The sequence below is a fragment of the Rutilus rutilus genome (genome assembly GCF_951802725.1).
Source record: "Rutilus rutilus genome assembly, chromosome: 18".
Taxonomy (NCBI): Eukaryota; Metazoa; Chordata; class Actinopteri; order Cypriniformes; family Leuciscidae; genus Rutilus; species Rutilus rutilus.
Window position 1 is genome coordinate 33,868,401 of NC_140231.1, and position 13,083 is coordinate 33,881,483.

Sequence of the window (13,083 nt, forward strand, 5' to 3'; positions counted from 1 at the left end):
ACTGTTTCCTGACATGTTCTCTGCGATACTGAAGAGAGAGAGAGAGCAAAAGGAACCAGTGATCAGACACAGTCATTGTTGGAAATTCTCAAAACACAAAAAAGAGGAACTAGTAGAGAAAAAAGGCCTGGTGAAAACAAAAGGCCAGGTCATACTAAGAACAGTAGAAATTAAAATGATCAAAATAATTATTTTAATATATAATATCATTGTTTTATAATGAATATAATACAATTATTTATACAAAAAAATGCACGCAATAATTTAACAATATTTTCTTTACAACATTTTAAAAAGATAAACTCTTTCAGTTCATAAAAGTGAATAAAACTGTTGCCTGCTATCATTTAAAGCAGGACAATCCAGAATAGGCTTTATAGTCAATGAATTCTTACAAAAATTACATACTTTTCAATAAATTATAGCAGGCAACAGTTTTATTCAGACATTTAATTAAGGACATAATTAAAAATAAATTGTTGATTTTCTGTCAAATATCAAACTGAAAGAGTTCATATAATTGCTATATCTTTTTAAAATGTTGAAAAGAAAATATTGTTAAATTATTGCATGCAGAAGTTTTATTGTTTAAATAATTAGTTTTATTTTTATTTTTCTATTTATCAAAGAATCTTGAAAAATAAAATGTATCACGTTTTCCACAAAACTCTGAAGCAGCTCAACCGGTTTCAACATTGATAATAATCAGAAATGATTCTTGAGCATCAGATCCTCATTTCAGAATGATTTGTGAAGGATCATGTGACACTGAAGACTGGAGTAATGATGCTGAAAATTCAGCTTTGATCACAGGAATAAATTACACTTCATTATATATTCACATAGAAAACAGATATTTTACATTGTAATAATATTTCAAATTTTTACTGTATTTTTGATCAAATAAATGCAGCCTTGGTGAGCAGAAGAGACTCTTTCAGAAACATTCAAAACCTTACCGACCCGAAAATGTTAAAAAGTCGTGAAAAAAACGTGAACAATTCTTGCTTGTATAGTTTACAGAATTTGAGCATGTCAAAGAAAACAATGGGAAAATGTTTCATTTATAATGGGTTTCTGATAGTTATGATAAAATAACTTATTTATGACACTCATTGGATATGTTTGGCCTGGAGTAGCACACTAGCAATACTCATACTGTACTATTCCTGCAGTAAACAGCATGTATATAACAGGGAACTACACTGCGACCAAAATGGTCGCATATGCGACCTTTTGAAATGCCATTGCGACCAAAATTTTTAATGGGTCGCAAATGTATCACTGATTATTTTTGTACCTATGTTTTAGGCAATATGCTATGAATTACTATGAGCATTTATTAAAACAGAAATGTGTATTTTAAGAATACGTTTTATAACGTGCTCTGACTCTGAGCATTCAACACATCAGTTGGCTTCAGCCCCGCGACCGTTACTTAGATTAAAACACACCATTGTATCTGCGCGACTCGCGAGCTCTCTCTCTCTCACAAATACGGACGCGCGCGCGCACACAGAGAGAGAAGATAATTGTAAAATGAAAATTGACGGGCTATAGTTTAAATTTTGTTCTTGCTTGTTTTTTTTTTCTGTCAAAATGTCGGAAAGCATATTGTATTATCCATCCATGTTTTTAAAATTCGTTAAATGACGGACGTTTTACAACACAGCCCTCGTTATATGTCGGATTTGTCAAACTTAGCCTACTTGATATTATTTTTAGAATACGTGATTCGTTACGCTATTATTGGACTCCTGTCTATTCATTGTCAACTGTTTTCTGTAAATATGTTTATGGCTAACATTTATGCAGCTAATGCCTGTCCTGTTTAAAATGCGCAATGTTCAAATGCAAAGACAGCACGTCACAAATAGAAGCTCTTTTCCCTGTGCTATTTAGTATCATATTTGGTTATTGGAATAATAAATTAAGTAGCCTATCTTTATTGTACACCTGTTTTTTTTGTTTGTTTTTTTTTTACTGTTTTCTAGGGGTTTCTTAATTTTAGACAAGTTGACCAGCACACATTATATGCAATTCAATGCAATATAATGCATGTGTGTCCTATGTGTGACATATTTTGCACACAGGTAAAGGTGCCCAACATAAGTCATTTCTAAAAAAAAAAAAAAAAAAAAATGTTTCAATAATAATTGAAATATTATTATAAAAAATAAAAAATAATTTCCAAATGTTTTGGAAAATATCTCTTTATTTGATTATCAGTAAATTTGTTTTCTATACAGAGATATCGATATCGGCCATAACAGCAATATTAATATCGGTTATTATCGATATCGGCCACAATTTTCACATCGGTGCATCACTACTTAAGAGTTCAGGAGTCTGCCCATCTGTGCCAACCATAGCATGTTGAAATCCATTTTTGGCACTTTATTGTGTACTGTATTTTCTATTGCAGTAAATCTATCCCAACTAATGTTAAAGAAAACAAAAACAAGAAGGCATGTGGTTTAAAAGATGGCAAGTAAAAAAGCACATCTGTATGCAATACAGTTTCATTATTGTTCATTATTATCCAGAGCGGCTTACTATAAACAATTTGTGCGACCAAATCATGTTTTGCGCCAGTAACTGAAAAAGTTAGTAGCGCAAGTGCCACCAGTGGAAAAGGTTAGTGTAGTTCCCTGATATAATGTCAGTATACAAATACTATAGAGTAAATGACATAATATAAGGACAGAGAGCGTGTTTCTAACTAGAGCAGACGAACAGATCATTAGAGGATTCAGTCACGATTGACAAACATCACAGATTAACCTCAAACTGACATTAAAATCAATATCCATCACTTAATACAACACACAGAAGTTGCCAAGTTCACATGAATGATGATGGGTTCAACAGACAGTAACATCTGACCTCTATGTGATATTAAAGTGGAGCACAACTGTAGATTAAAATCACACCAGAATAAAATCGAAGCAGATTTCAGACGGACACAGTGTGCTTGTTATGTAACGCACAGATACACGGACATCAATGCTGCTATTGAACGCTTTTATAAGTGCTAGTCCAATAAAACATGACAAAACAAGCTTTTAACATTCACCATGGCTGCTAGTTTACGTTTGCATAGTGAAAAATAAACCAGATTTATTCAGATATACATATAACCTTAACCCAAGATCATGTGTTTCAGCGATATTTAAAAGAAACTGTTTTATAAAACATTTCAGAATTAAATGACAGCATTGTTCAATGAACACAGATCACCTTCAATTAAATTCAATTGTTCTGTCCATATTGCAATAAATATAATGCAGATCATCCTCAACATTAACGAATTAAAACACACACACACACGTATATAAAACTGACTTGCTTTACCTGACATGTTTGGGTCTCCTCAAATTAAACCTGAGCCGACGAAACACGTGTTTAATTTTCACTACATGAACCAACTTCATCCTGAAACTATTCCTCTGCCGATTTAGAAAGAATGATGTGTTTTCCTCTCGGTCTGTCTGACACACTCACGACAGCAGACGAATCAAACCAAACCCTCTCAAAGTAATCAATGCACAACACAACCAATGAATTCACAAGCTTTCTGATCCTTCTGAAAGTCAACAACACACACACACACAACATCCCTAGACTCATGTGTTGTGATATCAGCCAAACATCCGCTGATGTTGAGATTATGGCCTATGCTTTCAGGGAAATCTGAGTAAAATGTTCCATGCCATGCTGATGCATGATGTAATGCTTTTTAACATATGACATGTCATACACAATCAAATAAAACCCTTAATAAAGGTAATAACCATAATAATTAACAAAACAAACTGCTGCTGAGAATGCAAATCCATTATAAAACATATCAAATGTGACCATGTGCCAAAAAAAAATCAGATTGACGCATAAGTGACATTAATATCATGGGCTGCTATGTATACAATCACATCTAACATAAAAGTTTGTAAACATAAATGTGTGTGTGTGTATGATTATATATGTGTGTGTGTATACTGGTATATATATATATATATATATATATATATATATATGTGTGTGTGTGTGTGTGTGTGTGTGTATATGAAGAGTTCAGATGCAAAAGCCTCTAAGCCTGCCATCGAAATTTTCTTCTAGAATGATCATTTTTATCAAGCTCGTATATTTAAGTGCAATAATTTCACTTAAATGGCAATGCAAATTACCTATTAATTGTCATTTAAGTGAAATTACTTAACTTAAATATACAAGCTTTATAAAAATGATCATTCTAGAAGAAAATTTCAGATGACACTTAGAGGCTTTTGCATCTGAACTCTTCATATTTTCACTATACACACACACACACATATTCAGTCTGGGCCTACAAATAATTACTGTATGGATCAAAGATGCACAGTGGGACTATCTGATGTTGGACTGACCAATGGCTGATTAGCAAACATGTTTCAAAACAAACATTACTGTTGAAAATGGCTATTCTTTTAGTGGCACAAATGACACACTTTAACTACAGTTTTACTATCATGTTCATGTCTGTCAGCACACTGACCATTAGCAGCGGATATTATTCATTTATTTGGACTGAAAATATATTATTATTAATATACAAATATTTTGAGCTAGAAAAAAATGTTAATAGTGTACATGAATATATTGTGTATGTATAGTGTGTTTGTAGATGTGATATACACGAATATGTGTGGCTATATGTTTGTGTGTAGTGTTTGTGGACATACATATGGATTCTGTTCTCTTCATTATGTGTTCATTGTGCATATGAATGTACTGTAAATGATGTCAGTGTGTATGTTTGTGTAGAAATATCGTGTGTATATTGACCTCTGGCCCGTTCATCAGTGTGTTTATAATCATTATTATACGACAGCGCGTCACTATCAGTGTCAGATTGAATGTCGATGTGTGTTTTACTCACCGGAGCCGGTCTTTATCGTTTCATGTTCGTTATGTCGTTTATTTTATGAAAATATCGCAGCGACGCGCGTTGATTCCGCACCGGATCGCTGATCAGCTGACAGGAGCACGCTCGTGCGTGATTGCATCACGCGGTGACGTCACCGCCACGGCCTGTTGCACTAAACCAGAGAATGTCACTAAACTGACAAACGACGAAATGATTGTGTCTTTAGTCTACACATTTTACATATATTTAACAGCTTATTGTAATACTGTAAACATTCTAATATGTTTAAATCAGAATACATATCTAGTTGATTAGAGGTAAATATTCATATCTACATATTTTCATGAATATTTTTGTATAGGAAATACATTGAGTTTCATACAGAGAAAACTGTTGTATATTTTGCGAAACATCCAAGTTACATCTGAAACAGCTTTGTGTCACAGGTAATCATTTATAAGAGGAAGAATAAATGCGAAATATTAGATCAAATGATGACAGAATCACATTAATATGATTAATTTGTAATTAAAGAGATAATATGTTTAGATTAATCATTTAAAAAATATTTAGTAGGCCTGCAAATGCAGATATCAAAAAGTTCAAACACGGAGATCTTGTAGGTTTTTAGATTTATACTGAGAGTAATTTTGACTGTTGAGTCAAAAGATCCTGCAGGAGGCGCAAGTACATCATTAAACCCCTGACATGGTGAAATTTCAATGTTTTTTCAAAATTAATTGAGTGTGCAAAAGTTTTTTAACATCACATTGCAATATTACTACATATCCTAGTACTATATAGAAGTAGAAACCCACTCCCCATTTGCGAACAAATTCGCGCCAATTCGAGTTCTCTCGCGTTCAAATCTGCTAACTGTCATTCTGACTGACATGACTGTCAACCGACAACCGTACCAGAGATACTCACCTCAGAGAACCAAACTATGTCTAATACACGACGTTTGCATAATTTCTTTAAAACTTTTTGTGTTCAATGCCATAAGAGCGAGAGGGACATCTTTATGAGTTTTTTTTTTTGTTATTTTGTGTTCATAAAAAAGAACGAAGGTCATATCACGGCTTTAGACAAGAGCAACAGGGTGAGTATAAACAATTACTTTTTTTTTTTTAGTAACCTTATACTGAAACCTATGGAAGTCTGCTATTTCTGCCACAGAAGAAAAAATATTCTTTGGTAAATCGTAATTATGACATACTACTACGGCGTAATTATAAAACAAAAAGTCGAAATTATGACTAAAAAGGTCATTATGGCATAGAAAGTAGGCTAATAATTTCTAGTTTTATCATTATGTGATCTCATAATTGACTTAGTATGTCATCATTTCTACTTTTCGTTTCATAATTTCGACATAAAAAGTCAAAATTGACTTAATATGACATATAATACGCCATACTTTCGAATTTTTGTCACAATTTCGACTTTTTGTTGTGATAATTATTACTTAGTATGTCATAATTAAGATTTACCAATGCTCAGTTTTCCTTTTGTGGTGGAAATGGGCTTTCATAGAACCCAGAACATTACTTTAAGAACTGACCCATGAAGAAACACTCAATATACAGTACTTCATTCACATTTTTTATGTCCTTTCACAGAATCACATAACTTAATAGAAATGTAGACTGATGCCTAGTAGTCACAAATGGAAACTCTTCAGTATCTTCAAGATCTTTTAATTTTGGATGTTGCTGCTGTTCTCATTCTCATCCATTAAATGTGAAGCGGGGGGGGGGGGGGGGGGGGGGGGGGGGGGGGGAATCATAATTACGATAAAACAAATCTGCTCAATTCATTCTGCCCAGTTAAGCACTACTTGAAGATATGGTTTACTGATCATATAGTTAAAAATTCCACCCAAATTATTTTTTCTGAAACAAGCATTCAGTTTAATCACAGCAGAACATGCGCACGTCATTGAGGGCCGTGTCGTCTCCGACTCCCTGCGGTTGCTCCACCATCGTCTCGATGCCACAGATTCCTGTTCCTCCACACGTCTCACGCCAGTCGCCCCAAGTGCCCCACGACATCCCAGATCCTTGCAGTAGTTCTGCATTTCCACTGCAGTTGAACCTGGTGAAAATTCAGCAAGATTACAGTGTCAGTCCTGTTTGGACAGATATTGTTCTGTTTACGCTTGTTAAGTTTTGAGAGGGACAACCAGAACTGTTCTTTGAGACAACTGTCCAGTCCACTATTAAAGTCCCCCTGTAATCAACAATTGTATCCGTTAAAACTCATCTTTGATCACCAAAATGACATATTTAATAAATGTTAATTTCAACATTTACTAATACATCATTCAAATCAAAAGTTGTATCTTTTAATATTATTTCATTGACTTGAGCTGATATGAACTAACAAAACAGTTTTATTTTTATTAACTGACATTAACAAATATTAATAGACACTGTAACAAATGTGTTTCTCATTGTTAAAGGTATGAACTGATGGGACCTTATTGTAAAGTTTATATTCGATTAATTTTCAGTATTTAAGAAGCCTTTCAAAATGATTAAATGTTTTTAAGATCACATTAGAAACATATATTTAGCCCAAACTTTTATCATATATGTCTTATCATATTAAATAGAGTCATATATTAGAAGAATTTAAAGTACGGAGGGGGAAACGATGCCAAAAAAGTAATTTTCACTTTCTTTTACTCCATTACTGAGTCATATTGAAAGACATAAATAAGAGCCAATAATAAGTCACAACTAGCATTAAAATGTGTTTTTGTTGCTGATGTTTGATCGTTTGCTTCACCTGTCCAGCAGAGGGCAGTGTTCTCCAGCTCATTCACTGCCCTCTTCATTCCTGATCATGATGATATTTACTCATATTCTCTTCATTCCTGATCATGATGAGATTTACTCATATTCTCTTCATTCCTGATCATGATGATATTTACTCATATTCTCTTCATTCCTGATCATGATGATATTTACTCATATTCTCTTCATTCCTGATCATGATGATATTTACACATATTCTCTTCATTCCTGATCATGATGATATTTACTCATATTCTCTTCATTCCTGATCATGATGATATTTACACATATTCTCTTCATTCCTGATCATGATGATATTTACACATATTCTCTTCATTCCTGATCATGATGATATTTACACATATTCTCTTCATTCCTGATCATGATGATATTTACACATATTCTCTGGAATGACAGAACTGCATCACTGCACTGTGGTTTTGCTTTAATCTTTTGTCTTTACGTTTAACAGATTCTGACCAAGACAAGTCTTACTGCTGCTTTTTGTTTAACATCTTAAGTAACAAGGAACTGCATGTTTTCACATAAATGGATCATCCGTGTGGAGAAGTCAGGGTTGATCTTTGTTCTTCAGTCTATATCAGTCAGGGATGTAAATTAACTTTTTTGTCCACCGGCCACTGTGGCTGGTGGATTTCAAAATCTACCAGCCACTCAATGTTTTTACCAGCCACTTTCTTGTTTTTAACCGACAATGTGTAACTGCATGTGAAAATTAATACTACAAGATCTACAATACTTAAGCAGTTTATTTAATCTCAAGTCTCAATGAAATACTGACATTTTCTCTTTCTCTCTTATATATATTTCTCTTTTTTACCTGGATGTGGCATTTGAATGATTCGTGGTCTTTTATGGCTTCCAGTTTTAGGTTTTTAGTCCCAACAATGAAACTAGGGCTGGGCGATATGGACCAAAAGTCATATCCCGATTATTTAGGATGAATATCGATATACGATAGCCTATATATCCCGATATTTTTTCCGCAAAGTGAGAGCAAATGTTCAGTCAAAGTCAAAGCCAAATATGACATGTCACAAGTAGTTTTATTGAAACCGGCTATTTCCACACACACAAGTACTGTCCCCCTTTACTTAACATAAATTGTAAGAATATGACTAATAGTAAAGACTAGTACTAATAAATAAACATTAGGCCTATGCTAAAGCTATTAAATAGCAGTCCCAAACTAGTTTTTGTTAATACAATGTTGGTATGAGCCACTAGAGTCATTTAAAAATATAAAAAATAACACAAAGAAAAAACAAGTGGCATTTTGGGGTTAATATGGAAACGACAGTTACCATGGTGAATACACAATATTAACAATAACTGTTAATGAACCATGGAAACTGCTCCTGGTGAGTAGTATGAAAATCATCCCTGCATTACTTTTATTTTGTGTAATTTACAACGTAACGGCGTTGCATGCTCGTAGTTTATTTTGCACTTTATATACAGTGAGGCGATACACAGCGCGCGCCGCCGCATTTGCGCGTGCAATTGAAGAGTGTTCGCTCCGAGAACAGGATAACGGCTGACGTGACAGGACAAGAAAGTCTGTTTTTCTGAGGTGAAAGACTTTATTTCAGCGTACACTTATGTCCTCTAAAAGTGTCCGCCGTCTGTGTGAAACAGTATATTTTTATTTACCCGCCACGGTGGCCGGTAGGTGAAGCGAGTTTACCCGCCACAACACAAAATCACCCGCATTTGGCTGGTGGCGGGTGCTAATTTCCATCCCTGATATCAGTGGTTCTCAAACTTTTTAGAGTGGTGTACCCCCTGAGGCTTTTAACATCCTTCCGCGTACCCCCCTCTCTGCAGTCGCACCTTTTTCAGTAAGGGACAATATTTGCCCCTTTAAATCGATTTTTAAATCGACCTTTACAAATACGTTTATAAAAGAAATAATGCTTTAAATAAAAATAAAAAAAGTTCAATAGAGGAATATGCAGTGATGGTAAAATTAACAGATGCTTTGAAATATTAAATTAAAACCGCCAGTAGGTGGAAAGTCACCGTCTTTATGAGTAGGGATGGGAACCGAGAACCCAGTGAATCAATTCCTTGGAACCGTTAGCATGCCTGCTTAACAATTCCGCTTATCGGTTCCGCTCGTTGCAAATGTGTCATGACGTCACACACGTGCTGCGTTGTTTTGGTTCAGAACGCAGCAAACTTGGCATCGAGGCAGAAGCGCTCTAAAGCAGTGGTGCTCAATTCCAGTCCTCAGGACCCGCTGCTCTGCGCATTTTGTATGTCTCCCTTACTGAACCAGATCATCAGCTCATTAGGAGAGACTCCATGAACTGAACTGAGTGTGTCAGATAAGAGAGACATACAAAATGTGCAGAGCAAGGGGTCCCGAGGACTGGAATTGAGAACCACTGCTCTAAAGTTTGGTTATATTTCACGCGAAAAGATGACAATACGGTCACTTGCGACACTTGTTAAAGTTCCATTTCATCAAAGGGGGGAACTAGCTCCAATATGCAGAAACATTTGGCCACACAGCAGCATGTGATTCATTTGCAGGACTGTTGCGTGTTGTTAATATTCCAAAAGGCACAAGCTCTTCCTTGACTCGTTTCAGTCTGTGTTTTTAGTTTTTATGGCACATAAATGGCAGCTTTATTTATTTTTTTGTCTGGACCAATGAATGTGAAAATTAACAATTTCCTAATCCTAAGGCACTCTTCTTGATAATCTTTCAAGGCACACACTAGCGTGCTATGGCATACTGGTTGAGAAACACTGCCCTAGGCTATAGGTCCCTGGACTTTACTTTGAGAAGTAGCTCACCTACTTTTAAGGTTTGTTCTGAGGTTGCTACACATAATTTGTGTATACTCTGTGCTGTGTCTTCTGATCAGATATTAAAGCGAGTTAATGCAAACAAACAAGTTTGTACTTATTCCCTCACCCAATGAGAATCGATAAGAGAATCGATAAGGAATCGGATCGATAAGCAATATCGATAATGGAATCAGAATAGTTAAATTCTTATCAGTTCCCATCTCTACTCAACAACAGACCATTTTTTACAGGATTTGCCAAACATTTCAGAGGATGGAAGGATAAAGCTTGACAATCCTTTAACACTTCTCTGAGGTTTCACAGGCTGTTCAGGAGTTGAGCCTCGGGAAGTCATCTGGGTTGGATGGACCTTCAGTGGAATTTTACAAATCCTTTTGGAAACTAATGGGCCAAGATTTGTATGACGTCCTTTTAGGATGCATATAATGGAGGGCCTCTGCCTTTAAGTTGCCGGAGAGCAATGTTGACATTGATCCCCAAAAAAGGAGACCTTGGATGCCTAAAAAACTGGAGACCAGTTTCACTGTTACAGTATGTGTTGATTTTAAAATCTTGTCGAACACATTGACTAACAAACCTAAACAACATATGGCAACCATAATCCACGTGGATCAAACTTTGCAAACAATTTTTGACAATTTATTCTTGGTGAGAGACATCATTACTGTTGCAAAAAGACACAAGTTGGACATTGGTTTACTTTCTTTGGACCAGGAGAAGGCTTTTGACCGAGTAGACCACCACTACATGTTTAAGACTCTAGAAGCTTTTGGATTTGGTCCATACTTTGTATCTTGTATTAAGCTGCTGTACAGTGATATTTATAGTATGCTTAAGATTAATGGATCTGTGACTAGATCTTTTTCAGTGACCAGAGGCTAGAGCCCGACAGATAAAGGATTTTGAAGGCCGATAATGATACAAATATTTGTTGGTTTTAAAATCCGATATTCCGATATATCGGCCGATATTTTTTTAATTTTTTTAAAATTTCAGAAACGCGCAACAAAACATTAGCAGATTTCCCTAACATTAGTTATTTGTAGATATTTATGAGTTTTAAAGGAGTCATAATGTAGAAATTTCACTTTTCCACGAGAATCAATGTATGTTATGATTGCATAATGATTATACACTGGCCGGGAAGCCGATATTTAAAAGTGAAGCGTTTGTTTACCTCGGGGTTTGTAAAATAGGCCACGTGCACGCGCACGAAAAAACGAGATTTTGATTTCTTCCCCTTCTTGACGTCAAGACGGGGGAGGATATACCAAATATGGACACCGCAAACCTATGCCGCGGGAAGCCCGCCCCTCTCCCCCTCTCCCCCTCAGATTCAGTTTAGTTGACTCGAGAAAGATGGAGAAATCGAGTGCACACCTGAGATGCTCTGTGGGTGACTGCCACAAACAACATGCAAATGTGTTTTATCTACCAAAAACGGACGAAACTATCAGGGAACAGTGGATGAAATTCATTTTTAATGACGCTGTCCCAACAACTCTTTCAAGTGGCGTATCGTTAGGTGTGTGTGCTAAACATTTTACACCGGAATCTTTTACAAATTTGGGGCAGTATCAGGCGAACTTGGCCTCGAAGCTCCGTTTGGGAAAAGGTGCCATCCCAACCATCAGGGACTTGCCAGAAATTGAAAAGGTAAGACTGTGTTTTTATTGCTCTACTGTGGTTAACAAATAGCAGCTAACTGCTAATGCGGCTATTGTATGTAACGTTACCTTCGAGGTAAACACGGGGAATGGACTCTACGAATGCTAGCCACATCTTTCGACTTTGTTTTACACTAGCAGCTACAGTAGTGACGGTACAGGAGTCCATGCTCAGTGGCTAAAACTGTTTAAATGCAAGTATGAAAACAATATACCACTAAACATTATTAGCCAAACTCATGCAAAACATGCAGTTTGAAAATAGCTTTCAGTTAGTGGGGCTTCTGTAAGAATGTATCTGGCAATGGTGTATTTTTTCTTTTTTCTTTGGTTGTGATTACAATTTCACTAACAATAAGTACCGTCACATTTATTGAGCTATTGCAGTATTTTGTCTATGTTTTTGTACCGCTTGGAAGTAGTAAAATACATTCCTGCAACCAATCAACGCGCCCCTCATTTGCATTATTATAATGACCGTCCACGACAGCCAAAACATCGCATCAGATCTCGCGAGACAATAATGCCTTTAGAAATAAGGGTCTGAGGGGCTCTGTGTTGATTTTTTTTCCACTTTTCTTTTTTAGAAGTGCCTAAAATACTATAATAGAGCATTTGGGTATCCAAGGTAACACAACATTATGACTCTTTTAACTAAAATAATATGATAATGCATTTTAAAAAGAAACTTGTTTCTTTTATTGTCACAATAATGTATATTTACATTTTTTAACTATAGAATAAGGGGGTTGTAAAATTCTCTCTCTCTCTCTCTCTCTCTCTCTCTCTCTCTCTCTCTCTCTCTCTCTCTCTCTCTCTCTCTCTCTGTTCCCTTTCACTCTCTCTCTCTCTCTCTCTGTTCCCTCCC

At 35.6% G+C, this 13,083-nt stretch overlaps 1 protein-coding gene across 4 annotated transcripts in view; it reads right to left on the minus strand.

Moving 5' to 3' along the window:
* The window catches only part of wdr7 (WD repeat domain 7), a 116,204-nt gene extending 111,164 nt beyond the window's left edge, over positions 1–5,040 (minus strand). For all 4 annotated transcript variants that reach the window (XM_084387188.1, XM_084387186.1, XM_084387187.1 and 1 more), the window contains exons 1-2: positions 4,919–5,040; positions 1–28 (exon numbers count right to left, since the gene is read on the minus strand). The exon at positions 1–28 is cut by the window's left edge and continues 144 nt beyond it. In XM_084387188.1, the coding sequence (XP_084243314.1) occupies positions 1–15 (15 nt within the window). In that variant the 5' untranslated portion in view covers positions 16–28; positions 4,919–5,040. The remainder of the gene's footprint in view (positions 29–4,918) is intronic.
* Positions 5,041–13,083: the final 8,043 nt, after the last annotated feature.